We start from the raw sequence: 14,769 nt of genomic DNA, 5'->3' as shown, positions 1-14,769 counted from the left end.
ACCCCCCTTCTGTAATTCTTGCTATATTGTTAAGGGACTAACAATTAGCTATATTTATTAGCTATATCCAAAATATTATTTTATTTTTAATTTTAAATATACAGTTAAAATTAATTTAAACTAATTATATTTAATACAATTGAAAATAAAACATGTACTTAAATCAAAAATATTTAATGATAATATTTTTATTTTTTATATTTAAGAAAATATTTTAAATTAAATATTATAAAATAAAAATTTATTACATTTATAAATACAATAACATATTTATAAATGGAAAACATAAAATTAATAATATTACTTATATATATATAATTTTTAAATTAAGCATAATTTATTATAATATAATATTACAATTTTTATTTTGGTTAATAATTAAATAATATTTAAAAATTATTTAAAGTAGTATGTTATTTATTGTAAAAAGAATATTTATAATAGAGAACATATGATAGCGTTAGGTTAGACCATATTTTAAAAATGAGAGCTAACTGGTATTGATTTAGATGATGAGAGTACCCTTTTTCCGTGATCTAAAAATATAGGAGGTGCCGTTCAAAATTTTAAATATTAAATATATCTATTATATCTAACAGGTGATCGGCGTTGGAGATGCTCTAAATGAGCTGTCAAACGGCCCAAAATTTACAACCACTTCTAGGAAGTGAACACCAATTCAAACAAATTAAAACATGCTTCGAAACACATAACTGATTGACAAAAAAACCGCATCAAAGGATACACAGAAGCCCAATTTAACTAAACATCCTTAACAAAAGTCTTGTAAAGTATATTCAAAATGTGCACTTTAGGTTAGTATTCAAGCAACCAAAGTACGGTATAACAAAAAAAATATTCTAAAAATAAAAATAAAGGGGACTACAGGGTCTGGAAAGTACAGACCACAAATTTAGTATAGAATACATCCCCACCTCATGACACCCAAACATTCAAATGGTCTGGTATTCAGAATGTTCCACCAATCCCAAAGCCGAGCTCTAACCTGAAATTTTCATCTCTGAAAACAAGCCCACGTCAATTTACCAAAAAAAGAACAGACCACTTGTCCACATAACATCTATACAAACCCAAAACAATCTTCTCAGTCAATGTCTTAAGTTTTTTTTTTGCTAAATATAAGTTATCCCCTCTGTCTATGAGGAATGTAGGTATAACTTCAGAAGTTTTAACTTCCCTCATGCAAACTGCAAAATTTTAGAATCCTCGACAAAAGAAAAGGTCCTAAGACCACAGCCTCTCTTTGTCTCTAAGATACAATTAAAACCAATATTGGCCAAAATCATATTTCCTTTCATGGCAAGCACTGGTCTTACACTTCTCCAGCAGCATCCACCCCATTAACTACTTTTGACTCACTCGTTGCTTCACAAGATATTTTGACAGGATCCATCTCCGAGTGAGCATCCCCAGTTTCCATAGTACTAAATTTGCTAGCATTGGCTTCATCTAATGAGATATTCTGTATGGAAGTTTCCAGCTTACCGACTGATTCACTTGAAGTTGGTAATGCCAAGTCTGGGCCAACCTGTCTGAATGGGGGTAGCCATTTCTTCCAGTTGTCACGCCTTCTAATCTTGTCGCCCTAAAGTGTAAAAAGCACAGTAAGATCTTTAGACATATAATATAGGCTCATTAAGACCTTTAAAGCCCAGACATAATTAAATATACAGTACATATCATGATGCTTAACCCATATAAGTTGTTCTACAAAACGTGTGGGTGTGGGTGTGTATAATATGAAATCTAAAAATGGAATACGGTCGTCTGACTCTCCTTGTTTTTTTGTCAAAAGAACTATAACATCCATATGTCAAGCAGGAACTATATAATATATCATCAAAGCAAATATTACTTCATACAATATGTAAAAACCATATCTTATGTTTCACAGAAAAAACTAATGCCTGCAAATGAAATCAGCCAGAAATCATAGAATAACTACTGCAGATAGCCACATACTGCAACATGAAGATGCAAAAACACATTATATTTCCGTCCTTAACACTGTGTTCCGGAAACTTTTTTGGAGAGAAAAGGAAAAAATTGTGAAGAATTGATTTCTTCAGTTTGTTCCCAAATGATTTTTATGAAAGAAAGGAAACGAAAGCTGCAGATTTGGGAAGAAATTTTCTTTATTTTTGTCTCCAATTTTTTTTCCCCACTTTTGGAAAGATTAGAAGAGAAAGGAAAATAAGCCATTTTCTATTCTTTTCTTTTCTATCTTAAGATTCGGGAACACAATGTAAACCTGATAAAAAGAAAATATTTAACCCCCAAGTTAGTAACTGAACTTTAATTAATATTATTTTTCAGCAACCTAAACTTTAATATATAAAGTTTCTGATGACGTGGCATTACAAGGACTACCAGCATTTAACACATTAGCAGTTTTTGCGAGAGGAGTGGGAGAGGGAGGCAGGGATGAGGTTAGAGATAATTTCTTCTAATTCTGCCTTGTGCCTTTATTTTGGGGAAAATGGAATTTACAAAGATTAATAAAAAGAGAGGTAGAAGTTAGGTTTTTTTTCACATTTTTTGAACAAATTAACACTTACTTTAACTGATAAACTTAATTAATATTTCCAATAATCTAAATCAAACAATACATACAATTTTTTTTTTGTTAAATGAAATTAGATTAGGACAAAAGATATGTACAAATAAAGACAAAATGATATTTAAATGAAAATTGGTGATGTTTTTTATGCCACTGGCTATTAAATGGAGCATAGAGGGAGGGAGGGTATGAAAGAAATTAGTAGGTTCATAAAAATTGATCTGCCATTTCTGTGTCCAATGCCGTTGTTGCTCCTTGTAGACAACACATGAGTTCCCAACACGGAGACATTATTTACAACCAGTTCATTAAGTATGAAAAGCTAAGAGTTTAGGCCTCTAGGAGTTGAGATGTTATTGTCGTCCAAGACCAAATAATGTGTTATGCACAATTCTAAATAAATATGATAATTACCACAACCTTGAGTTCAACATTCTATACAAAAATTACAATGGATATGATCCATTGTTGATAGCATGGAAGGTGAGTATAATATATAACACATCCAATTATAATATCCATGGTCATCATATAATATATAATATATACCTCAAGTGATGTAGGAGGATTTTCGGTGCATATCAAGTGTGTAATGAGACGCGAGAAGGGTAAAGGTAAGGATGCATGATGACATGCTCACGCTGCTGGATTGCATGATCATGCCAAATTGGGATTTTGCAAGCTTCTGGAGATGGGGAGATTGTGAATGGTCATGCAAAAATACTGCATGATCGCGCCGCTTTTAATTATTATTTGTTTTTAATTAGGATTTATTTTTATTTCATTTTAGGATTTTATATCCCTCTATAAACAATCTTATGATGTATGATTTACATTGTAAGAGTCCTTATGAGGATTAACGCTTACTTCTCCTACTCTTACGTGCTGCGTCAGTTCGCATCAGAGCAGACTTTTTCCTGTCCTTTAGTTAATTGATTCGATATGGGAGAACCAATTACGAAAGAAGATTTTCGAGAGGTTACGACGACTATAACCGCGACTCTAAAAGTAAGGAGAAAACGGTCAACTTCATTAATAATAATAGAATGCATATTTGCATTCGTAGGAAGATAAGAGCATCTTAAAGTCACCAACGACAGTGTAGTATTTCTCGGTAAAATATATGTGTTTTCTGATGTCGATTATAAATGTGTGCAATGGTAAATCATGGTTGGGTCGATATATTTCTAATAATGCTTTAAGGAAGTGAAGTTAAAAATTCCAATAACGTGTTTGCCTATAAAGATACCACCGTAGACTCGTAAAGAGATAACGAGAAAATAGATGCAGTTCTTTTTCTAGATGAGAACTCGAGATCGAGTTCTTTTGAAGTGGAGGAGACTGATATAGGAGAAATTCCGGTGCACATAGTGTGTAATGTGACGCGAGAAAAGTAAAGGTATGGTCACGCAGAGGACCACATGATCATGCTACTAAAAATGCATGATGACATGATCACGCTGCTGGATTGCATGATCATGCCAAATTGGGATTTTGCACCAAAAGCTTTTTTGGAGGATGGGGAGATTGTGCATAATCATGCTAAAATATTGATGATCACGCTACTTTAATTATTATTTGTTTTTAATTAGGATTTGTTTTTATTTCGTTTTAGGGTTTTATATTCCTATATAAACAATCTTATGATGTAGCATATGAAGAATCTTTTACTGAAATTAAAACCCTATGAGTTTATCTTTAATCTTTCTTGAGAATTGGTAAGTTTTTCCTTGTGGATTCAAGGTATTAAAAGATTTCCCGTGTAAGAGTCCTTGCGAGGATTAGTACTTGCTTCTCCTACGCTTTAGCTATATTGGCATTCTGCAAATCATGGGCTGCAACAGATAGATGATGACGCTCATGGGCTGCAACAGATAGATGATGACGCTGGGTTGAATGATATAGTGGTTTCGCTATCAAGTTTTATGCAAAATACATACTGTCAAGAAGGACTTGCAAGTTAACACTGCACTATGTCTCATGTTATAAACACTCGCAAAATTAGTTAGTTACTAATTGTTGTCTTCACAAGTCTCCGCACTACTAAACCTTGCTAATTAGGTAACTGAGGTCAAATTTCATCAAGGTGCAGCAATAAGTATAAATTATCTTATACAGATTCGTAATACGCATTTTCTAAACACAAGGAACATCACTTTTTGAATAATCATACGAAAATATACTATCACAACATAATATTTATCTGAATATAACTATAAGGTCCACAAAAGTCAGTTTCTTGAGTTGTACCTGTACTTCCACAACTGTTGACGCTCCTAATGCATTCAAGATCAGCTGTACATCACTTGTCAAACTCAGTACCTGACACACCATGGTAAATTTTGACATACAGAGAATACTTAAAAAGAGATTGAAAGCAAAGAGGCAGAGACAGAACTGGAAAGTATAATACAACATATAAGTAACCCGATATACATCAAAAGATGATAATAATTACTCCACTAGCCCAGGTTTAATCAAAATTATTTGGAATGCTTTAAATATCAATAATCAGTAGAACTAACATGAACAATGCCACAATGGAGTCTGCATTTATTTGCATATCAAAATAAAAGACTCGATACTCAAACTGCTGGTTCCATCTTACTGTAAAAATCTGTATTGCAATCTTGTCATTGAACAACTTGACTACTTTAAAAAAGGGAGGACTGCCCTATCTCAATGCTAATTCTAAAAGAAAAAAATTCCATAGTCTCATTGAAGCACACATATGCCAAGATGCAGCTTTTATTTTGTATCATGATCTTTGAATGACTTTCATTATGTATATTTTATAAAATTCAGGTATAGATGTCAGAAATTAACATGTACAGAGGATTATCTAATATAACATGCTTTGGATCAAACTGTTTTTCCAAACCTACAAAATTTAACAGAGAATAGAAACAGAATAATTGTCCTTGTATTGCGTATCAACCAACAGCAACATTTCCAATAAGAAATATACTTATATCCATCATCATCAACGTTCAGTTTACAATAATGTGAAAACCAAGGTGAGAAAAATCATCGCTTCAAAAGAATATTTAAATTTAAATACAAGGCAAATGCAAATGAGAAGCAGAAAAAACTAAAATACTATCATGAAGAAAGGTACCAAAGCTACAACCTTATTTTTAGTTTTACCCTAAAGAATCACAGAAACATATATAAACGTGATATGGTTGACAACTTAAAAGTTGAAACATTACCAGCAAACAAAGAAAGTAGACAATTGTACACAACAAATCCAAATAAACAGAATATAGATGTGTCAACAAAACAAATTTGTTAGAGCATGGCCACCATACACAATTTCAGCGTTTAAGGTTAGTCTATATAAAAATAACTCCATAACATCTACATTAGATTTTAGACTAAAAGCTTAAAAGGGAACTTTATTGTTTATAATGCAAAAATGATATAGTTATTGTAATACAAAAGGAATGACATTGAAGGTGCACAAATTTTTGACTATGGATGTTAAGAAATTCAAAGGTTACTTGGGCTAAATTTGGTTTAAACAAAATAATTTAATAGTATACTTTTAAAGTTGGGTTGAGATCGTCTTAGAACAAGAGATTCTAATCAAAACACTGCCACTATCTTGCTTGGTCAGTGAACAGACACCAAAATAAAAATAAAATAAAATTACATGAAGCATGCATGTAACAACAGCGATTCAAAAGGAAGACAAAAAGTACAATAAAAATAGAGTCCACTTTGCAGTGCTTTTAGATTCTAACACATATGTTTAGGTTTTCTACCTATCCTATAAGATATATTAGAACTATCAAATTATAAGCTAAAAGGCCATCTTTTATTTCATAAAATAAAAAACTAAGGTAAGTTACGCTGAACCATGGTTGTCATGGTGCTCGAACTAGTCCCTACTAGTCGACGACTAGTCGAGCAGTGGAGAATGGGTAGTCGACTGGAGTAGGCGACCGAAGAAAAAAATGATATTTCACCCGACTTGTCGACTGACCGGTTGACTGGGCGACTAGTCGGGTCGACTAGTCTTTCGGATCCTCGACTGGTGTTAAAACTGACCCAAACCTGGTCAACATCTAGCCTAATTCAATTTTAACCTACAAACACACTTGTATTGAGCCCTAATTACATCCTAGCGGCTACAAGTAATGAGAGACCAGAATCACAATCGAACATTATCATAATCTTCTTCTTCTACCTAGTAAGTATATTCTTCTTTCTCTTCTCTTCTTTCACACACTCACACATATAATACATATGTATGTATCCTGTATAATGTATAGTTGTATACATACTTACATAGTATATGTATATATACACACAGTATATGTATCTGTATTTACTATTTACTTATGTATACATAGTATATGTATATGTATTTACTTGTGCAGTTATATGTAAACTTGATATCACCGGAAGGTTAGTGGTGATGACTGATTTATAGAAAGATAACATTTATTAGGTGCTAGAAACCTAAATTACATAATATATATCTAATTATATATGCATAATAATGTAATATTTTATTAGTCGACTAGTCTACGACTAGTCCACGACTATTCGACTAGTCGACTAGCCCGGGATCCTTCAACTCGCCTCGACTTACGGCCTTGACAACCATGCGCTGAACAGCTTGATAATAAAACTACTAAATGTGATACTTTTCAGACCCAAGGCTTGTATTTTTTATAATGTATAAGGTTATTAGCAAAACCAGATACCCAAAATGTTACACATCTACGAATTGTCATTATAATCAACTGAGGTGATTCAACTATGCAGAACATTATGAGTAACTAATTTACTAGGTACAGTTGGTAAAATGATGCAATATATGTGTGTACATATATAGAGAGAGAGAGTACTTATTGGAGACCTATATGTGCTGCACGACATATATGTATTCCATTAGTACTATAGGTCTGTTAATTTTTTAGGTGTGTGTATATATCTAGGTTTATAGGTGTCTAGGTGTTTACATATAGAAGAAGAAAATATTACGTGAACAACATATATATCAATATAATCATCGCCGCCTTTACATAAGGCAATACATAATATAATTATCTTATCTTTCAAAAACACTGCAACAATAATTCAAAAATATTCAAAACTAAAACACACCTAATCATAACCTATCATCCTAAATATTTGGTCAACATCTAACCAATTATTAAAAATAAATTTAAATTTAAATGCCAAACATAAAATTTTAACAAGGTCTCCAATTAGTACTCGATATAAGGTACTCTGACTCTGTACAAACTGTCTTTACACCTGCACCAAACAGGTATGCCAATTTTTTACAATTACAACTCTAAAGATTCAAAAAAAAAATCATCTTACTTTGTGATAATTTATGAAGAACTATGTTAGAAAAAGGTTTATTTTGTTACTCGGATCCACAAACTAAGCATCAATCTGTACAAGAAAAGCAGTCTTCCAGAGATTTTTTTGTTACTTGTAGTTAGTCATAAATCCCAGCTCTTAAATAAGTCATATAAATCATAAACCTTCTCTACATCAACGAAAAGGAAAACCTCAATCAAATTGAACAAAGTTTAACTATGTAACTACAACATCATCCGTTTAAACCATCATAGAAAAAAACTGTTTTAACTATTTATAACAAAAGCAGTCATAACCAGAGGGAGAATAACTTGACATAATCATACATTGTATATTTTTGCTACTCAGTGAGACAAGATAACAAAACTAATATTGCACTTGGTCCTTAGTTATTCTAGGAGTCTAGGCAGTTTCTCAGCTCATAACTATCCCGGGCAGCTTGATATTCTAAACAAAAAGAATAAAATTAATTAAAGCACCATTTAATATTATAACCTATAGTAATCTGACATAGTTCTACAACCCAACAAGAAGGTTAACCCTGCTCCCGAGTTTTAAAATGGGGCAAGTGAAAAGAAAAGGAATTAACAAAATGTTCACTCCTTTTCATGCTCCCGAATTTTTTTGGAGGTAAGTGAATGGGAGTGATAATTTTATTTTTATTTTGCCAAAAATTTACACTCCAAAACTGGGATGAAACTAAGAAGCACGGGTGCGGGTGAGCAGCACGGGGATACGTAAATTAGTCAAATTTGAAATGTGGGGATTCGGGTGCGGAGGGAAATATTATTTTAAATATATATTATGTACATTTAATAAAATTTAGAGAATAAGAATCATAAGATAGACATTAGGAAAATTTTCTAAGGTAATTGTTGATTTGGGTGTATTGTATTCTTTATCTATATGCTTACTTTCCTAATTTCAAAGCCATGCAAAATATATGATAAGTAAATATTTAATAATAAATGATTAGGACCTTGGAATCCTTATTCTCTAAAATTTATTAATAAAATATTGTTTTCATTGAATTTAATATACTTTCTATTCAAATTAAAAAGTTATGAATTTTTTGTAATTCCAAATACAGTTTATTTTCACTATAAAATGATTGGGGTTACATATGGTGTCTAATTCTTTCACTTGCATATAAACCCGCTAACTCAAACTCAATTTATATGGTATTATACTAAATAGGAATGATTGCATCCCATCATTTGTACTTTATTAAATTTCACCTATTCAAAAATATCAAACATATACATACACAACATACATATACACACATCTACACATGTACATTCAAAGTTATAAACACCACATAGAGGTAAGAGACTATCGAGACGATGAAGGAAGGAAACTGGTCGCTAGGCATGGCATGGGTTGGGTCGGTCTCAGCCGTTTTGATGACCCGGCCCATTTGGCCCATTTAGTTCAGGTTAGATAATTGTAACCCATTAATACCAAAAAATTATAAAACCCAACCATACGCTTTGTGTTATGGGTTGCGTTGAGTTGGTTAGGGTGGTTTGATTGGGTTGAGTGAGAAAAAAGTCATGTCAAAACCATGTATAACAATTTATTAAAAACCGGGAAGTTAAGTGCTTGTTTGGTTGCACTCAGGCATTTATTTACCCTAGGAAGTTGTATTTCCTTTCTATTTAAACTTCCTCAAAAGTTCGTAAAGTTGTTTGGTTTACAATTACGGGTATTATTCTTCCTAGACATTCATTGTTTTTTTATTTACTTATTTCGTTTGCATTTAACAATTAGTTTCTAGATGTTAATATTTTTATTTATAACTATCTTGGTGTTTTTCCTAAATTTTTTTAATGTCAAATCAAAAAGAAAAAATAATTATTATTTTTTTAATCTTTTAATAATTATTCAATTATTTTTTTATTAATGTCTTAACAAATATAATCACTAACAATATAACATGTGACTAAAATATTATATTTATTATCAATATTTTAATAAATATAAGTACACATTTTAAACCTTAAAATAAATAGACTTGGAAACTCCAACATAAAAATGAATTTAAATTTCAATTTTTTAATTAGAGAACCTTACTCAGACTAAAATTTGAAATATCATAAATTATTTAATGGTTTTATAAATAATATATAGGTTGTCATTAATATTATGATAATATATAGATTAATTTTGTTTTTCACACAGGAAGTCTGAGTTACCAGGGTAAGGGTGGGTAAGCAAGTTCCTACGTTCTACAAATATTATATTGAGAGGTATTTCTACTACCCATCTCTTATCCAACCAAACAACTGTGTGAGTTGCCACTTCTTGGGTATTTCAAATACCCATCTAAACATCTGTCAGCCAAACGACATCTATCTCTAAAGAAACTGAGTTATGTAATGCGCTTTTTAGATTTTATCAGATTATTTTGTCAATTAGCATTTTCATGGTCAGAACTGAGGCCTATAAGATTCACTGATGCTTTTGTCGATTAGCATTTCCATGATCAAAACTGAGGCCTATAAGAATCACTGATGTTGATGCCTACATATTTAAATAAATTTGCTGCAACTTTTCCGGTTTTTAATAAAGAGTAATCTTGCTCTAAACACCCTCTAAAAAATATACTAAAGATCTCATTGGACGAGGGAGATCTTCCTTTAACAAGGACCGGATAGATGAAAATACTATTTGAAAATACTATTTTGATAAATAATCCCTATTATTAAGGGGGAAACATCTCGGAAGTAGAAATCACTATAGCAGTAACCAGTATCAGTAATTAAATACAAACTAATTAGTAATGTATCTATGAAATGAGTTGGGCTTAACAATTACCCGCACCCCCGACGTATTTCGTGCGCAGTTCGCCGGGGTGGCGCACCCTGCTTCCTAGGATGAAAGTAAAAGCAAGTGGTGTGTTTAATTAAAAAAAAATTAATATTACAAATATACCCTAGTTACTTAAATTATAACTTCTAAGATTTGAGTTGTATGACAATCATTTGTATGCCTTCCTTCCAACTCGAGAGCATGTTAATAAAACTAATTTCACTAAACAAATTTAATCTCGGGAGCCATTGAGTGAAACATATTACTTTTTATTTCAATTACTTCCCTATTACATTCATTTACTTTCATGTAGCCATCACATAATGATAATAAAATAAAATCATTAATAACAATCATTTAAATAAATAAACTTTCCATGATTAATTTACTCTTGTCATGGGACCAGAATATCGTTGCATCTAGTTTCTTGCTCTCTTCCCTATTACATCAAGCAAACTGAATCATCTCATTGGTAGAGCATAAAAATATTAAATTAACTCATTGCTGTCAAGTTTTTTGTATAAAAAACAGGGGGATTCAAGTGAAGCAAGATTTCACAAGTGAGCTCCCCATTTTTACATATAAAGACCGAGATATCATAACAAAAAAAACATAAGGTTTACATTCACTTTGCTTCCTATTTAAAACCTCAGGAGGACAAATAGGAGTGCAAATTTATTCATATTAATATCTTCGTGAATCTGCTTTCCTCCCAATAACACCTAATCAGGGTGTAAAAGTAGAGAGGGTGCAAGGGCGGGGAAGAGAGTAAAGAAATTAAAGGACTTCAAAATAAGAACATGGTAAGAGGTAAAAACAAGCATCATCTTTACGAATGATTTTCCCAAAACATCTTGCAACACTCTTAAACTAGAAACCTTCATCCGGATTGTGGACACTGGCAAATATCAATTTAACATTATTAACTTTACTCATAAACAAGTTTAGTTGATTAATTAGTAGCTTATAAGTAAATAACCTGGCCAACCGTGGTTCCCATTGCCCTACTTTCTGGAGGCTAAATTTATCAACAAGAAGAATATAATACTCTCCCGTCCCATATAATTCAGCTTGTTTCACCTTTTTCACACATAATTAGGAAAACTCATTTTTTTTAGCCTATGGACTATTTGACACAAATACAAGTTTTTCATGTTTTCAAATGTACAAGAGAGTGAAATATGGCATTTATTATATTTTAGAAAATGTAAATTAAGTATTAAAACTCTCAATATGGCTTTTTTAAAATAAGGGTATAGAAGGAAGATAAGACATTAAAAAAGGATATTTTATACATAATTTTGAGGCAAACTGAAATGGAAACATAGCCAAATGATATGGGATAGTGCTGAATTCTCGTAAATACCATATACAAGAATAGGGTATAAAGAAAACCACATAGACTCATTAAGTAAAAACGTAACAGCTAAGTTAATAGATACTACTTACCCGGCGAAAGTTCGCTATTACACTTATATTCACCCATCCTTGGTCGTCCATTTTTGACCTTAAGAAGTGGTCTTTCACCAGATTATCATCACTGGAACAAAGAGTTTATGAGCAAAAAAGAGAACGAAGAAAACACTTCAAAAAAGACATCAATTCATAAATTCCAGCTTCACCACGCCAACAAGAGAAGGTACTAATAGAAAATATTTCTAGTTACCTGAAATAATAGTCAATCTGATTGACTAACAAAGAAGGTAGATTAGGGTCAACACGAGGGAACACCATAGGCGGGGGAACTTGTGGAGGAATTAACGGGACACTCCTTAACGACTCTGGTGGCAATGGAGGACCGTACAGAAAGGGACGAACAAATTCTGCATCACATTAATGATGTTAGTTCTACATTGAGGAGAATATATATCTTTAGCTTACCACAGATATGTAACTTACCAAAAGGCATGGGATTCCCATATACATGTGGAAGGGGAATGAATGGCGTAGAGCCCGGGAGTCCTGGTCTCATAAACCTCGGAGGAGGAGGTGGAGGAGGTGCTATCTGATGCATATGAACATCTCTTGCAGTCAAATTCCGGGGAGCATTCCAATTACGGTCTTGATCACGCCTGCCTCCATGACCATTATAGTGCATTCCATCTCCACGAGGACGAGACCCATAGTTTCCTCTCCTAGAGGAATGCCGTTGTGATGAGTGGTCATTTTCACTGTTTGACTGAGACCCAGCCCCTCCAGCTGGTCTGTTTTCCCAGGTATTTCCCTTAAATAGAGGCTCTCTAACTTGTATATCCATCATTGGTGGTAGCAAACCAAAAGGTATTGGAAAAGGAGGTGGTGTAGGAGATGGCGGTGGTGGTCGACTGAAGGCACTCTGGCCTGATCCACCACCTCGCTTGCTTGGCCTTTGTCGAACAGGATGTGGATGTGCATTGTGATGAGAAGAATTTGGGGTCCCATTGGTGTTGGCTTTGTGATTTGCATTTGATTTTACAGGTTCCTGGAAAGATAAGTTGTAAATAAGTGAATCTAAGACTAATAACCCAAATTAGAAAATTGCATATAAAATTAAAAATAAAAATAAACAAGGTTTTAGGAGAGTTGAATCCGAGTAACCTCAAGACCCTAGTCTTGTGATCAGGACATCAAGGATTGAAAATGCACCCAAAAACATGCTCCTAAAAATCACTACTTGATCTCCAAAAATAAGTATACGGAGATATGAACGCATAAGTTACAAGCTAATAATTTCCCCAAAAGAGGTGAGTAAGTTGAAGACAAATTTAACAAACATAAACATATCTTGCAATTAAAAGGTCCTTGTATAAGTAGAAGAATACTAAGAACATTAATTTATTGAAAACACAATGAATCCTAATAGTGGTATTGAATTAAAGAGAAAGCAAGATATAGGGGATTGGGGGGACCTTAGAAACAGAAAGCGAGGCATCCGGTGGCTTTAAAGAAGAATCAGAGGAAGGCTTAACAGGATAGCGAGTGGACTCGGTAATCGTAGGCCAAGAATCACTCATAACAGGAGCAGCAGCAGCTTCAGCGACGCCATTTACAGGTTTGATCCAAGGCGACTTTGTCACACCAACACTTACATTGTCCTCCGAGATTGTCCAATTTTCGCTGGATGATAAATCGCCGGCCATCGATTTAATCCCACACACAAACTCTATCTATCAATTATAATTACAATTATAATTATAATTATAACCACATTATTTGTTCATTATATATATAAAAAGCTAGGGTTTTGTGAATCGATCACGCCGTCACACACCAGCCGTCCGTCTCTCCGTGGTGGCGGGGTTGCTATAAAGCCCAATACAAATACTAACACTGCTATGGCTCGCAGGAAGTGCTGTTAAAAAAATTATAAAAAACAATGTTTTTAACGAGTTTTGACGCGAAGATCGGCTTCTTTTTCCGCAAAAGCCCTGAGGTTAGGGGCTGTTTTATATAAAAAATTTCCACTTTTCTTTTTTGGGTGAAAAACCAAAATACCCATCGTTTGATGAGATTTGTCCAAAATACCCACCAGCAGGAAAAATGTCCAAAATACCACGCATTAATATCATGCGTATTCTATTTTTTTTTAAAAATACAAAGAATATGCATGTCACTTACAGAATATGCATGTCTCACATGCGTATTCTTTGTATTTTTTTTAAAAATAGAATAGGCATCTATAACATACGTATTCGGTGGGTATTTGGGCACTTTGTTAGATATATTTGATAATGTCATGGCTAATATGTCTTATGTTTAGCTTTCAGATCTTGTGTGAACAGGATAGATCAGTACTTAACTGTTGATCAGTACTTATACTGGAAGTCAGGACTTAAGGATATCAGTACTTATATTATCAGGAGATAATCATCAGAAGATAGATATCAGAACTTAAGTGCTGAAGGACGATCAGATAAGGACAGTAGCTGATTAAAGGAAAGAAGATAGAGATAAAACATAAGAAGAGATATGCATGAAGAAGGAATTCCGTGAAGAATGGAATACTTGGAATAGAAGATATCTGATTGATATATTTTAGGAAGCAGAATTAT

The 14,769-nt window shown here is 32.9% G+C and overlaps 1 protein-coding gene across 1 annotated transcript; it reads right to left on the bottom strand.

Moving 5' to 3' along the window:
• Window positions 1-750: 750 nt before the first annotated feature.
• On the bottom strand, window positions 751-14,127 carry LOC141697520 (la-related protein 1C-like). Its single transcript, XM_074501925.1, has 6 exons — window positions 13,627-14,127; window positions 12,638-13,199; window positions 12,405-12,561; window positions 12,188-12,278; window positions 4,832-4,903; window positions 751-1,606 (listed from the first exon to the last, which is right to left on the bottom strand). The coding sequence occupies exons 1-6, from the start codon at window positions 13,855-13,857 to the stop codon at window positions 1,334-1,336; spliced, it is 1,386 nt and encodes a 461-aa protein (XP_074358026.1). The 5' UTR covers window positions 13,858-14,127; the 3' UTR covers window positions 751-1,333.
• Window positions 14,128-14,769: the final 642 nt, after the last annotated feature.

Source organism: Apium graveolens, chromosome 11 (genome assembly GCF_009905375.1).
Source record: "Apium graveolens cultivar Ventura chromosome 11, ASM990537v1, whole genome shotgun sequence".
In the NCBI taxonomy this organism is placed as follows: Eukaryota; Viridiplantae; Streptophyta; class Magnoliopsida; order Apiales; family Apiaceae; genus Apium; species Apium graveolens.
Note: the sequence above shows the minus strand (reverse complement) of the source record. Positions and strands in the feature narration are given on the sequence as shown.